We start from the raw sequence: 12,730 nt of genomic DNA on the forward strand, positions 1-12,730 counted from the left end.
CAGTTCCCAGATGCAGCGGGACCTAGTTCAGACTGGCACCACAAGGAATGGGGAGAGGGAACTCACGCCTTCCTTTTCATGTCATTTTCCTGAACTGAAAGGGCCCCACGAAGCTGCATTTGCCCTGCTGGAGAAACTAACATGTACTTATGACTACACATAAGTTTCCCCAACAGGGCAAATTGTGACATCCCCAGACCATTTCAGGTTGGGAGGGGGGATTAAGTCCAGCTCTCCATGCCCTACGGTGCCAATCTGAATCAGGACCCCACACATCTGGGGACTGAGTTCCAAGCACAGAGCTCAGAATACATGTTTGATCAAAAGTACTTGTGGTGCACCTGGACAGGACTCAGTACCTTTGTGAAGTATAGCTTGGCCCTGAAGAGCTGCCGCCAGACATATGGACGGATAGTCTGACACCATATGTTCAAAATCATGTGGCATATTAATCACCCTTACCAGGCTCCCTGCCTGTCAACACAGCAGATTTCCAAAAACGCAGAAGACCAGAACCTCACATGTTCATCTGTTAAGTCAGGATGCGATCAACGTTTTCGATTTTTAAAAAATTCACATCTGAGACTTTGATCTTCTGAGTCTTGGAAATTCCCACTGCACTGCTGTTAGGAAACCAGATCCTACAAAGGGGGTCCTGTTTGATTGCATTCCACCACCACCCCGACGGGCTGTAACACGACATATAAAGCCTGAGAAAAAGACAAGAAGCTGAGAGGCAGAGATTCAGCTTCGCTACCTGCAATGAATATTAGTCTTTCTCTTCACCCTGCCCTTGTTTCTTTTCCTTGCTTTGTTTTTAAACTCCTTCACCAAATCACATCCCGGGTTCTTGAGTTTAACATTCTAACCACGAGAGTTTTCATTCCGTCCCTTTTTCTGACCCACTTTCAGTCCTCAGGGTTCTAGTCTCACTTCTGTGCTCCAAACTCTACGTCTTCTTACCCCAGGGTCCTCTCTACTCCCCTCATACCCAAGCCCCCTCTTCACTCACCCTCCGAGCCTTGCTCTGGTATTTTACAGCTTTCTTGGTGTCAGAGACGGCTCTTTCCACGTAGTCCACGGAGTGCTCGACATTGTATTCAATGCGATCAATCATCTCACCCTGCAAGGGGAGAAAGAAGGGAGTGAGAAAGGCAGAAATGGACACATTAAAGGTGGATTCACTGGACATGGCCGTGAAAAGGCAGAAATGGACAAATTAAGGTGGGTTTGTTGGACATGGCTGTGAAAAGCATTCCCCTCCCCTTCTTCCAAGGAGCTCAGCGTGGCATACATGGCTTTCCCTGACAGCAACCCAGTAAGGCAAGGAAGGGGTGGAGGATAATAACTGCCCCAAGGCCATCAATTTCACAACCAAGTGGAGGTTTGTAGCTGACCCTCAACAGTTCAAGGCTAATACCCGGTGTGCCATGCCAGCTTTGTTTTGCACATGGAAGCCTGCAGCTATGAAAGTTTCCACAAAACAAAGCCCAAGGGCTATATAATCAGTTAACTGATCCATCGATTTCAACTAAAAATGGCCCTAACGCTAAATTTTAAGCCAAGTGCTCATCACAAACTGCAGTTGGCAAGCACCCCCTTAGAACAGACGTTCCCAGTGCATGTAAGAAAAAGGGGAATGTTTCTTCTAAGAAGTTGACTGCTGCTACCCATGTGTACATAATCTAAAAACAACATATTTCTTTCTGTAGAACTATCGGAAGGGGGTCCAAATGCAGATTTGATTAGTTGATAAACTAATTAAGTCACTAAGGTTTCTTTAATCAGGTGACAGGCCTGGAAAAAACAGGAATAATTTGAGCAGAGGGACACCAAGGCTATAAGCTCCAGACCATATGGGGAAGGGAGTTGATACCTCAGCCTTGGAACATATGTCTCTGAGCATGTGCAGAATTTTTTCCTTTCCCCAATGAAAGCTTCAGACGTAAAATGTTTATAGATCTGGGCTTCCTGATGTGATAGACCATAGCCTCCAGGAAGTCTCCAGTTCTGGGATCACTCATTTTAGAAATGAAGAACTAGACATAGCCCTGGTTGCGCTTCCTCAACCACTTCCTCAGCCACAGTGCTGGGACTCCAATGGCGGACTGCAGTACCCAAAGGCAAGACCATCCACCCGACACCAGCTGGCTTTGCCATCCGTACCTGGCTCTCCACCAACATCGCCATGTCCACAAACATGTCATGCAGCTCCCGGATGCTGGTTTCCAGTTTGATAATCTCATTGTGCCGGGTTTCAATCTCATTCAGGGCCTGCTTCGTCATCTGTGAGTCCATTTTGATCTGCGCAAAAGACACAGATATAAACAAAGGGAGATAGAACTTTGCACCAAGCAAAAAAACCCCAACCCTTCAAACCGCCCAAACACTCAGATCCCCTCCTTTGCTCAAATTATTATTATTGTTATTGTTATTATATCAACCCATCCCGGCTTACACCGTCCTCTGAGCAATATACAGAATATAGTGTCATAAAATGCAAAACACAAAACATTAAAGTTTATATATAACATTAGTAAAAATTTCAGTGTAAATAAAAAAATCCAAGATGGTGATTTCCCTATATTATTATGCATCCTGATTCCAGACTACCAGTCCCTTTTTCTTCTGGGTGGGGGGGAAGGGAACCCAGAATATGGAGGGGGGAGAAGGAAGAAGGGGTGCCAGCCAATGGGTAACCGTTGCTGCCCCCAGCCAAAAGCCTACTGGAACATCTCTGCCTTACAGGCCCTGCGGAATTCCCTAAGATCCCGCAGGGCCCTGATGTAATTAATAAATTGCATAATGTGACGGATGGTCATCCAAAAATCAAAGACCAGACAGCGTATACTCGAGGCAGCTGTGGAATGTGGCAGCCAACTGCCTAAGACTAAAAGAGAAGGCAAATCCCTGACCCCCATGGTAGTGGGGGAAACCATGAAAATATGTAGACATATCTGAAGGGCAATGGGTAGGAGGGAGGGCTTTCTAAGGGTCAGGAGGTGGGGCCTCACAGACACACTCCCCATGGCCCTAGCTACTGCAGTTCCACCCACCCAGACTCGATCCAGACACATGATACTCTGCGGCTCATGGAGAGCTGTATTCAGAATTACTCTCAACCAGAAGAGCCACATTTACTTCTGTCCCTTGCATGAGGCCTACACCTCAGGGAGCTTCTCAGCTTACCTGTCCTTCTGGCAACAGCTCCTTCAAACTGGGAACCATCTGTCAACCACAAGCCCCACGGGGCAAGGGCCTTGCCCACTTTCTTAGAACATGGGGGGAACAGTGCTCAGAAAAGCCACAAGTGGCATGTCAAACAGGGACATGTGGCTCCCTAGCCACCTGACTATCACTGACCTAGACCCTCTAAGGACTTCCTAGGCTGGTTCCTTGCAGGGTACTCTGCTGTTGGTTACAGTGCTTTAGACCACAGGAGAGATGGATTATAAATGACTACCCCGACATGAACCCACCACCACCACCACCCGACACCATGAAGCGCAGCCATGCTGACACGTACATCATCGGTGAAGATTGCCAACTTGCCACTTTCCAGCATGTCTTCTAGTTCCTCATTGGTTGTTGTCCTGCCAGCTGCAAGAAGAGAGGGGTAAGAGAGAGCCCTGAGGAATCGCTGCATCTTGCAGTACAGTGCCCCCTAGTGTGGCAACAGGAGACTGCATCCAACTGGGCCTATTCACACATGGCCCTCTTAAGGACAAAGCCGTTAAGTTTGCTTCCAATCCTGTAGAAGGGAGGAGACTCCCTTCCTCCAGTGAACAATACAAGCACAGGGGGGGGAAGAAGCTCATTTGATGCTTGCCTTGTTCAACACTGAAAAGGAGTCATTACTACACACCAGTCCCTCTGCCAATGGCTACTCTCCCCTTTCAGGTACAGCTGCTACCAGAGTAAGTAAGACAATGTGCTGTAGTTGTTAAAATTAAAGTGGACAACCTCCTGGTGGGGCCCGGATATCTCTGAGAATTGCAACTGATCTCCGAAATGCCGGATTCAGTTACCCCAAAGAAAACGGCTGCTTTGGAAGGTTGACTCTATGCCATTATACCCCCTGAGGTCCCTTCCCTTCCCTCCCCAAATCCCGCCCTCCTCAGCCTCCACCCCCCCGAATCTCCACGAATTGGCAACCCTAGTCAGAATGCTGAACTGGAACTGAGAAGACTTGGGCTCAGATCTTCACTGAACCACAAAACTCACAGGACTGTTGTGGGGATAAAATGAAGGACCACCTACACTGGCATGGTTTCCTTGGGAGGATAAAAATACAGCCCGTAAGTAAGAAAGCATTATTGCTTTTAAAATGAACAAGGTGCCTCCACAAGGATCAGTCACTGTCAGTGTTCCCTCTAAGCTGAGTTAGTGTGAGCTAGCTCACAGTTTTTTAGCCTCCGGCTCACACATTTTTATCTTAGCTCAGGAAGGATGGCTCCAGAGCAAACTAACTTATGCAGTAGCCAAATCACTCTCTCACAATTTTAATGCCAGTAGCTCACAGAGTAGAATTTTTGCTCACGAGACTCCACAGCTTAGAGGGAACATTGGTCACTGTGTGTCGGTTTTTCCTCCCCTCTGTGGTGGTGCAGAGGTTCACATCCCCTTGGAAATTGCATCCCTTTGCCCTGCAAGTCCAGCCCCCTACGTGATTTCATTACTCTGCAGTAAAGCAAAACCACTCTGTGTGGTGCAGCTGCCTTCATTCTTAGCCTGGTTTAAATCTCTTTCCAACGTACACGGAATGAATCCAATAAAGACAACTCAAATGAAATGTGATGAGCAGAAGAGACTTTGAACTGCTCACAAGGGAAGGCGGGAATTTAATGGATACGATGCTGGGGGATGCATCTGAGTGAATTGCAAAAGGCAAAGGAACGCACTTATCTCCAGTTGTCTCTGGATTCGGTCCTTGCAACGATCTCGATATTTGGACTGGGTTGTGTTGTATTCCGTCATCACTTCCACAAACTTGCGGGAGAGGGTTGAGTGCTTGGCAAAGAGATGGGGAGACAGTAAGGTATGGCAGATAAAAGCACAGAGATAACCTAGTTGGAGAGCAATCAGTTACGGCCTCATCTGACAGCCTTGGGATTATTCGCTGGGCGAGGAGAACAGAGAGCTGTCTCGTGGGGAAAGAATCCCAAAGATTCATTACAGCAGCTACACAGTTTGTGGCCCAAATCCTTGTGGCCAGTTTGGTGAAGTGGTTAAGTGCACGGACTCTAATCTGGGAGAACCGGGTTTGATTCCCCACTCCTCCACTTGCACCTGGCTGGATGACCTTGGGCAAGCCATGGCTCTGTCAGAGGTGTTCTTGAAAAAGAGCAGTTTCTGTCAGAGTTCTCTCAGCCCCACCTACCTTACAGGGTGTCTGTTGTGGGGAGGGAAAGGGAAAGGAGTTTGTAAGCCGCTCTGAGACACCTTTGGGTAGTGAAGGGTGGGGTATAAATCCAATCTCTTCTTCCTCTTCTTCTTCTTTCTAGTGGATGCCATCCCTCCCACCCAGTCTCCTTTCTGTTGGTTTCATTTTGCAGTCAGAGAATTTGTTCTTGCTTTCAGAACCTATTTCCCACAACTCACAAAGGGGTATCTATAAACAGTCCATATCAATTCCAGACATCTGTCATATCAATTCCAGACTAATCATCATCATTATTCACAGATAATGAAGAAGAGCACCTGAAGGGAGAAAAAAAGAAACGCGGCAAGGAAAAGCCAGCTACCTTAAGAGCACATGAAGGGAGGGGGAAAAAAGAGAAACGCGGCAAGGAAAAGCCAGCTACCTGTGTTTTCCGGATCCGCAGGTCAGCTGAGGACCGGTTCTGCACTTCTTCCTGCTCAATACTCTGCTCAATCGCTGCAGGGATGAGGGAAAAAAAGCAGAGGACTCAGAGCTGTGGCATGCATGAAGCCGCTGGGACTAGAACTCAGAACCTCTGGATCTTCCTTTCGCTGCCTTTTCTGGTGAGCCACCAGAGCTTCACAGCAAAAATGTTCCCAGGGTGGTGATGACTCCCTAAAGTCCAGAGTGAATCTTCCTATGCAGGAAGCTCATTGGTTCCCCTGACCAGGTGCTGATGGAAAGTGCTTCCAAGTCTTAGCCAACTCATGGCAGCAGCCCTTCATGGGGTTTTCAAGACAAGAGAGGAACTGAGGTTCTCTGCTCTCACCTTCCTCTGCATGGCAACCCTGGACTTCCATGGTGGCCTCCCATCCCAATGCTGACCAGGGATGACTCTGCTTAGCTTCCAAGATCTGTTGAAATTGGGCTAGCCTGGGCCACTCAAGTCAGGGATGACCTAGTAGGGCTAGAAAGACTAGTAGGGCTAGAAAGACCTAGTAGGGCTAGAAAGATCAAGGCTGGGCCCTGGGGGCAGCAGTCCGCCTGGACCGTGCCTGCCAGCTAGAAGAATCCTCGCCTCAGGCCCCCTGCTGGCTCTTCAGGTTGCCTACACCCCAACCTCAAGGCAGCATCGCTCACATACAGCCCTCCGAGCAAGAGCTGATGTAGCTTTGGGGAGGTCACGTGTTCATGCCACAGCTCAGCCATGAATTCACCAGGGGGGTCTTGGGCAATTTCTTTTAACTTCAGGAGACAGTGACAACAGTGGTCTACCTTACACGGCTCTTGTAAGAGTCACTGTGACAAGGCACATGACGTACTTTGGACAGTGGAAATGCTAAATACTGTTACGGAGAGCAATAGGACCCAGCCCAACACCAGCTCTTACCTTTCAACTTGGAGCGCACCTTGTTGGCAGTCTTCTTTATGTCAGCTGTGAGGTCCTCCAGTTCCTGCTTGGTCTCTGCAACAGGAACAGAAGGAGGGGTGTCTGACAGTCATCCTAAGAGGCGCTTTGGGATGTTCGTCTGTGCATGCATCCACTGGCCCACAGGGTATGGTGGTGTCTGGTGAACATGAACATGCACACATTTGAGTGTGGTTCACTGTGAGCAAGCACAGGGGAATGTTCACAAACCTGTGGGAATGTTCACTTGTGCAGCCTCTACTTTCCTGCAGGATCTAGTGAGAGAGCACCGTATGCCCATCAGGTGTACATGTATGTGTGAGTTTGGTTAATGTGGGCTATGTGCAAGCACATGAGATAGTGTCACTGTATATGTGTTTGTGGGGTGGCTGGGTCCACTCACTCTCATCAGGGTTGGGGGCAGCCAAGATGGCACTGTGCTGCTTCTTCACCAACTCCACATCCTCTGAGAGCTTCTCAATGCAGCCACGGATCTCCTCCACCTGGGCAAAGACACACAGATGCACTCATTAGAGCTCCCTTACACCGAGGCTGCAAAGGGCGGCCTGTCATGCCCACCACTGCACAAGGTGAGATGAGGTCAACACGGTCAATACAGGACAGGGCCTTTGCGCTCTTAACAGACCCTAAAGCCACAAGATTTGGAGGCTGGAAGACAGTCACAGAGAAAGAAAAGTTATGCATAGCTCTCATGTTGGATTTTTGTTTGAATACATGCAGGACCAGCGCATAATGCAGAAGAAGGGAGCTATTCCAACCCAAGTCTCAATGGTGCTCTATCTTATACCTTTGTGTTGGTTGCCACACATATTTAGTTAGAACTCTGCAATACCACTGTCATCTCATGGACTCTGAGCCTCCTTGATCTCAAGGAGCCTTAGACTCCTTGGGACTAACTAGTCTAGCCTCCCCCCCCCCCCAAGAAAGAGATCCTATACGTCAAGGCATCCCCACCAGATTCTTTTCCAGCCTTCCCCTGAAAGCCACCAAGAAAATTACAACTGAGTACAAGAGAGAATTTGAGTAAAGTCAGCTTTCCCCTTCATAGTGTTCACGGCATCTGGAATTCTCTTTTCTAGGGAGCTTTTAAAAGCCGCCAGCTCCTTCGCCCCACAATCCGAGCAGCATTCTGGAGTCTGTGTGGTGCACTTTGGGCGAGCTTTGAGTCACAAAAGCTTATACCCCGAAAAACTTTGTTGGTCTTTAAGGGGTGCTACTGGGCTCAAATGTTCTTCTGGCACATCCCTGAGCAGAGGATGAACAACAGGCCAATCCCCCAGCATGAACAGAGTACAGGGTTCGGTCTGCTAAAGGACAGCATCTTATTGCAAAAATAACCCCATCTGTCCTATACGATCTGTGTGCACCCCCAGCAAGGCCCCAGAACCCACGCTGGTTCCAGTTCTCAGAGTATCCTGCGCGAAAGCCCAGGGCAGCAGGGCCTCGGCAGGAGGCTGGCTAAAGCAAACGCCAAGCAAGCTGGTGATGTCATCAAAGGGCAACACCCTGGGCAGGGGGGTGCCAATCTGTCAAGGCCTCTCAAAGCAGCCTCCGGAGTGCTAGAAGAGAGATTGGAGGGATGGTGGAAGAGCCGAGCCTCTCCTGGCTGTTGCTGAGAATGGAGATTGCAAACAGGGTTGGTGGTTGCAGTGCACCTGTCCTCACCTCTGAGGCAGACCTTGGTGCTGTGTACTAAGGACCTGCAGGTCCTTGGCAGTGCTCTCTCTCCCCACTGGCAATGGAATTGTCTTCTTGCCGTCTGGGAGGAAAGACTTGCCTGGAGCGCCAGCAGGCACGAGCCTCGATAGGAAAGAAGCACGAGTGTTTCCTGCGTGTCTAAAATAGACCGTTCCCCATGCAGAGGCTCGACTGGGCCCCCCCCCACAGCCACCTATCCTTAGCTTTATTTCCTTGATGTCTTTCCATCAGCAAATTGCTACTGCAGATTCCTCAGCAGGGAGAAACTTCCCGGAGCAGAACAGCTAATGCAGCTAGGACACATCTGGAACTCCTCATTCTGCACCAGAGCCGGGGGGGGGGGGAGGATCATGTCTAATGTTCCTCAACCATCTTCAAAAAGCACAAAAGTAGCTTTACTGATGCTCAGGGAGACAAATCTTGGGAAATCCTTGCTTGTTAAAAAGGGTTGACTGCCTGCAGTCTTCCGTCATGAGCACTAGTGGGCACTACAGCGCAGAAAAGCCTTGAAATGTGGGGGCTTCAGGCTAGAACAGTGGAGGACTCTCTCCAAGGTCCTGAAATCTACAGCCAGCTTAGACACACCACACAATTGCTTCGACAGTGTCCCTCAAACCAGACCCAAGGTCCCATTGATTCCCCTGGCCTGGGCATCCCTCTGTGCTGGCAAACTGCAAACTTAAGGGCTTGTTCACATGATAAGTGTCATTTTGTGGTCCATATGGTGTGTGTGTGTGTGTGTGTAACTATGCATTAAATTTGTTTTTGACCACTTAAGGCTGTGAGCCAGACACATTTCTTTAAACTCAGGTCTGTGTTGGCAACAGATAAAGCAGGAGGTGGGCCCTAGGTTTTGGAGAAAAGGGGGGCCTGTGGGATTTTAAAGCTCATCTCTCCCCAGTTTATCTCTCCATAATGTCTCCCCAGACACACACGCACCTGCACCAGTGTTTTTCTCTCTGCCAGGCCCACTTTCAGTATTAGAGCCCAGAAAAGAGGAAGGTGACACTGGAAGTCAGGCAGAAAAGAGGCAAGTCAGAGGTGGAATGAAAATAACACCTCCCCTTCCCACAGGCCACTTTTGCTTTAAAAAAATGGGAAACCCCATTCTCTGCTTTATACCCAAATGGAGCAAATCCCAGTGTAAACAAAAGGGTTTCCCACCATCACGTATACTCGGGAGGCCAAATGTTCACAAATAAACACAACTAAGGCTGGCCATACTGTAGGCAGCCAATTCTCCTCCAAGGGAAATCCAACATTGGTAAGAAAAGTTTACAACAACATTCAAATATTGGTATCAAAGGAGTATGAAACCATGTTTTCTAACTTTGTATGAAATTGTATACTTTGTATGATTATTTGAGGATGGCTGGGAAAGGGTGGCAGACATGGAATTTTTGGGAAAGTAGCAATTGGCTAGGTGAAAGGAAGTGGGGAAGGGAGAGAATTTGGATGGCAGGTGGACGTCCGGCAAGTGGAATAAGTAGCACAGTTATGCCGGAATGCCAGAACTTTTTCAAAACAGAACTCTTTTGTCTTTTCAAGTGCATAACTGCAAAAAAAGACAAGAAACTTTTTGGGGGCGGGAGGGGAGCTGAGAATCTCAGAAATTGACATCAGATGTTACATTCTGTGACAAAGACCAGATTTCCAGTTACATTATACTTCTGGGGAACTGCAGAAGGAGTATCACAATGAATATTTCAGAGGTGTTTGAGTCTGGGATTTGCCGCAGACATACTGTGAGACAGTTTCAGAGAAATAACAAGGTTTCTCTGGAGTGTACTGCAGTTACCTCATCCACAAATGTTATTTATGAACAAGACCACACACAGGCACGGACCCCATCGTTGTTGGTGGTCTCCACCAATGTTCCCTCTAAGCTGTGGAGTCTTGTGAGCAAAAATTCTCCTCTGTGAGCTACTGGCATTAAAGTTGTGAGCGAGGGATTTGGCTACTGCATAAATTAGTTTGCTCTGCAGCCACCATTCCTGAGCTAGGACAAAAATATGTGAGCCGGAGGATTAAAAACCTGTGAGCTAGCTCACACTAACTCAGCTTAGAGGGAACACTGATCTCCACCCCAATGGCCTGCCCCACAATTTCTCGTGCTGGCATATTCAAGAGGCTGCGTGGCATTGGTGACAAGATGCTTTTGTATATTAAATACATGCTATTTGAATATTAATGAGCTTAGCTCTTGGGAAGATCCCAAGCAGGAGTTAATTCAGGCCAGAGGTGTCCATCACCATCTCCCATAAAATAGCACCTCCCAGGGAGAAGGAATCCAAAGGAATGTCTCTCCCTGCATCATAACATGCACCAATTACAGTCCTCACAAGAAGCTTGTGTCTGGGTAACAAAATCTTTGCCAACAGAGCAATTTCATACCCAGTTTTGTCTTTCGTCGCTCCTGTTCTCTGAAACGGATTGTTAGAAGTATTTAGGACCCCTTCCTTGCTTGAAAAGCTGGCAAAAACTGTTCCTATTCAGAGAACTGTTTCCTAGTCAGTTCCTCCGTTGCAACTAGTTCGATCTGCCAGCTGGGTGACCATTGGTCAGCTCCTCATGTCCGGCAGTGATATATTTGGTAAATACTTTAAATGAAGCCTATCTGTTTCAAGGCAGTATATCTGTTTATTTTAGTCATTAAAACGCTTCTGCCCTGCCATTCCAAACAGAGTGCAACATGGCTTACAACATTAAGTCAGTGTAAAAAAATAAGCCCAACAGAGAGCCAGTTTGGTGTAGTGGTTAAGTGCGCGGACTCTAATCTGGGAGAACCGGGTTTGATTCCCCACTCCTCCACTTGCACCTGCTGATGTGACCTTGGGTCAGTCACAAGCTCTGGCACAGCTGTCCTTGAAAAAGAGCAGTTTGTGTCAAAGTTCTCTCAGCCCCACCCACCTCACAGGGTGTCTGTTGTGGGGAGAGGAAGGGAAAGGAGTTTGTAAGCCGCTCTGAGACTCCAAGTGAAGGGCGGGGTATAAATCCAATCTCTTCTTCTTCTTCTTATAAGACAGAGCATATCCAAACGGATTCACTTCCTCAGAATAGGGAGGCTTCATTTGTCTATTCGAGAAGGAATTCTCTCTCTAATTTTTATTTCACACACAGACAGTTTCACTGACGATTTTAATTTTCCCTTTGCAGGGGCAACCAGAACCTCTGGGTGTGATACAGATTATACGTTCAGGTTTAGAGGGTGGCCTTTTAAAAATGTTTGGGTGAGCCCAAGTGTGTAAACGTTTGCTCAGTAATGGGGGCAGTTTGAATTTCAGTCCCCGTATGGTATTTTTGAGAAATCTCAAACATCAAATTTGTATATCTTCTCAGGCACCAATTATTCCTAGGAAATGCACGTGGGCGACACACTGTACAAAACAAACAGCGCAAAAGTATGCAAATATACCTGATTTGCATACTTCAGCTCAATCAGCCTACTTGGGAGTCTTCTGGCTGCCAGGCTGGGGATGCTTTTCAGGAGTAAATTCAATCCTCTCCCTCTTACCTGTTCGAAGAATTCATCCATGAAATGGTCTCGGTCCACATGCACCACCTCTTCCTCATCGTCACTGTCTTTGGCCTGCCCAAGAGACAAAGCTGTTAGTGTACGTGTGACAACATTGCACTGTGCAGAATTAAAACTAGCCTCTGCAACCTCTTTCAAAACCTATGGCACTAAAAGGTGGAACAACCCAATACATTGTCAGGATCAGGGCTGTGGTTGGGGGACATCTGATACAGGAACTCGTCGACAGCTACATGGGACATTTCCTGGGAATCCCATCACAGCTGCCTTTGAGTTCCATGTGGGAAGAATGTGAGCTATGAATGCAATGTCTATATAGATACTTTTTTTTGTAAAACATTTTATTAGGATATATTCATTCAAATCCAACATTATATATACAGCTATATTATTTTATATCCTACCCTCCTCCCTTTCCCTCCCCTATATGGCTTCCCACAGTGCTCTGACCTCCAGCTCACTTCTTAATCCTCTTTTGTTCACATATTTTTATACAAATCTACCAGGTAACTATTCTCTTCAAAATTACATTTCTTCCCTTAATCTGTCCATATTGTTAAACTTTTCTATATAGATATTTTTAAAAGCACTCATGTTTCCAAACCCAGATGCTGATTCTCTGTTAAAAAGGTCATCAAGAAGGGTCATTTTTGTAACCAGCAGTACTGGCCTGTGTGAAATCCAAAACAAACAAACAAAAATCCAA

The 12,730-nt window shown here is 47.4% G+C and overlaps 1 protein-coding gene across 1 annotated transcript; it reads right to left on the reverse strand.

Annotated features, from left to right (window-relative positions):
* Positions 1-1,035: 1,035 nt before the first annotated feature.
* Positions 1,036-12,024, reverse strand: STX1B (syntaxin 1B). Its single transcript, XM_015406835.1, has 8 exons — positions 12,004-12,024; positions 7,174-7,273; positions 6,753-6,827; positions 5,805-5,878; positions 4,902-5,010; positions 3,527-3,600; positions 2,168-2,304; positions 1,036-1,078 (listed from the first exon to the last, which is right to left on the reverse strand). The coding sequence occupies exons 1-8, from the start codon at positions 12,022-12,024 to the stop codon at positions 1,036-1,038; spliced, it is 633 nt and encodes a 210-aa protein (XP_015262321.1).
* Positions 12,025-12,730: the final 706 nt, after the last annotated feature.

This window comes from Gekko japonicus, unplaced genomic scaffold, assembly GCF_001447785.1.
Source record: "Gekko japonicus isolate JY-2015 unplaced genomic scaffold, Gekko_japonicus_V1.1 scaffold849, whole genome shotgun sequence".
In the NCBI taxonomy this organism is placed as follows: domain Eukaryota; kingdom Metazoa; phylum Chordata; class Lepidosauria; order Squamata; family Gekkonidae; genus Gekko; species Gekko japonicus.

What these genes read in the sequence shown, in the direction of transcription:
- STX1B (XM_015406835.1), bottom strand. Translation starts at nt 12,024, where the DNA reads ATGGATGAATTCTTCGAACAG. An exon ending in TGCGGATCCGGAAAACACAG is followed by an intron (nt 5,011 to 5,804) that starts GTAGCTGGCTTT and finishes CTCTTTGCCAAG; the next exon opens with CACTCAACCCTCTCCCGCAA. An exon ending in GCGATGTTGGTGGAGAGCCA is followed by an intron (nt 1,079 to 2,167) that starts GGTACGGATGGC and finishes GAGCACTCCGTG; the next exon opens with GACTACGTGGAAAGAGCCGT.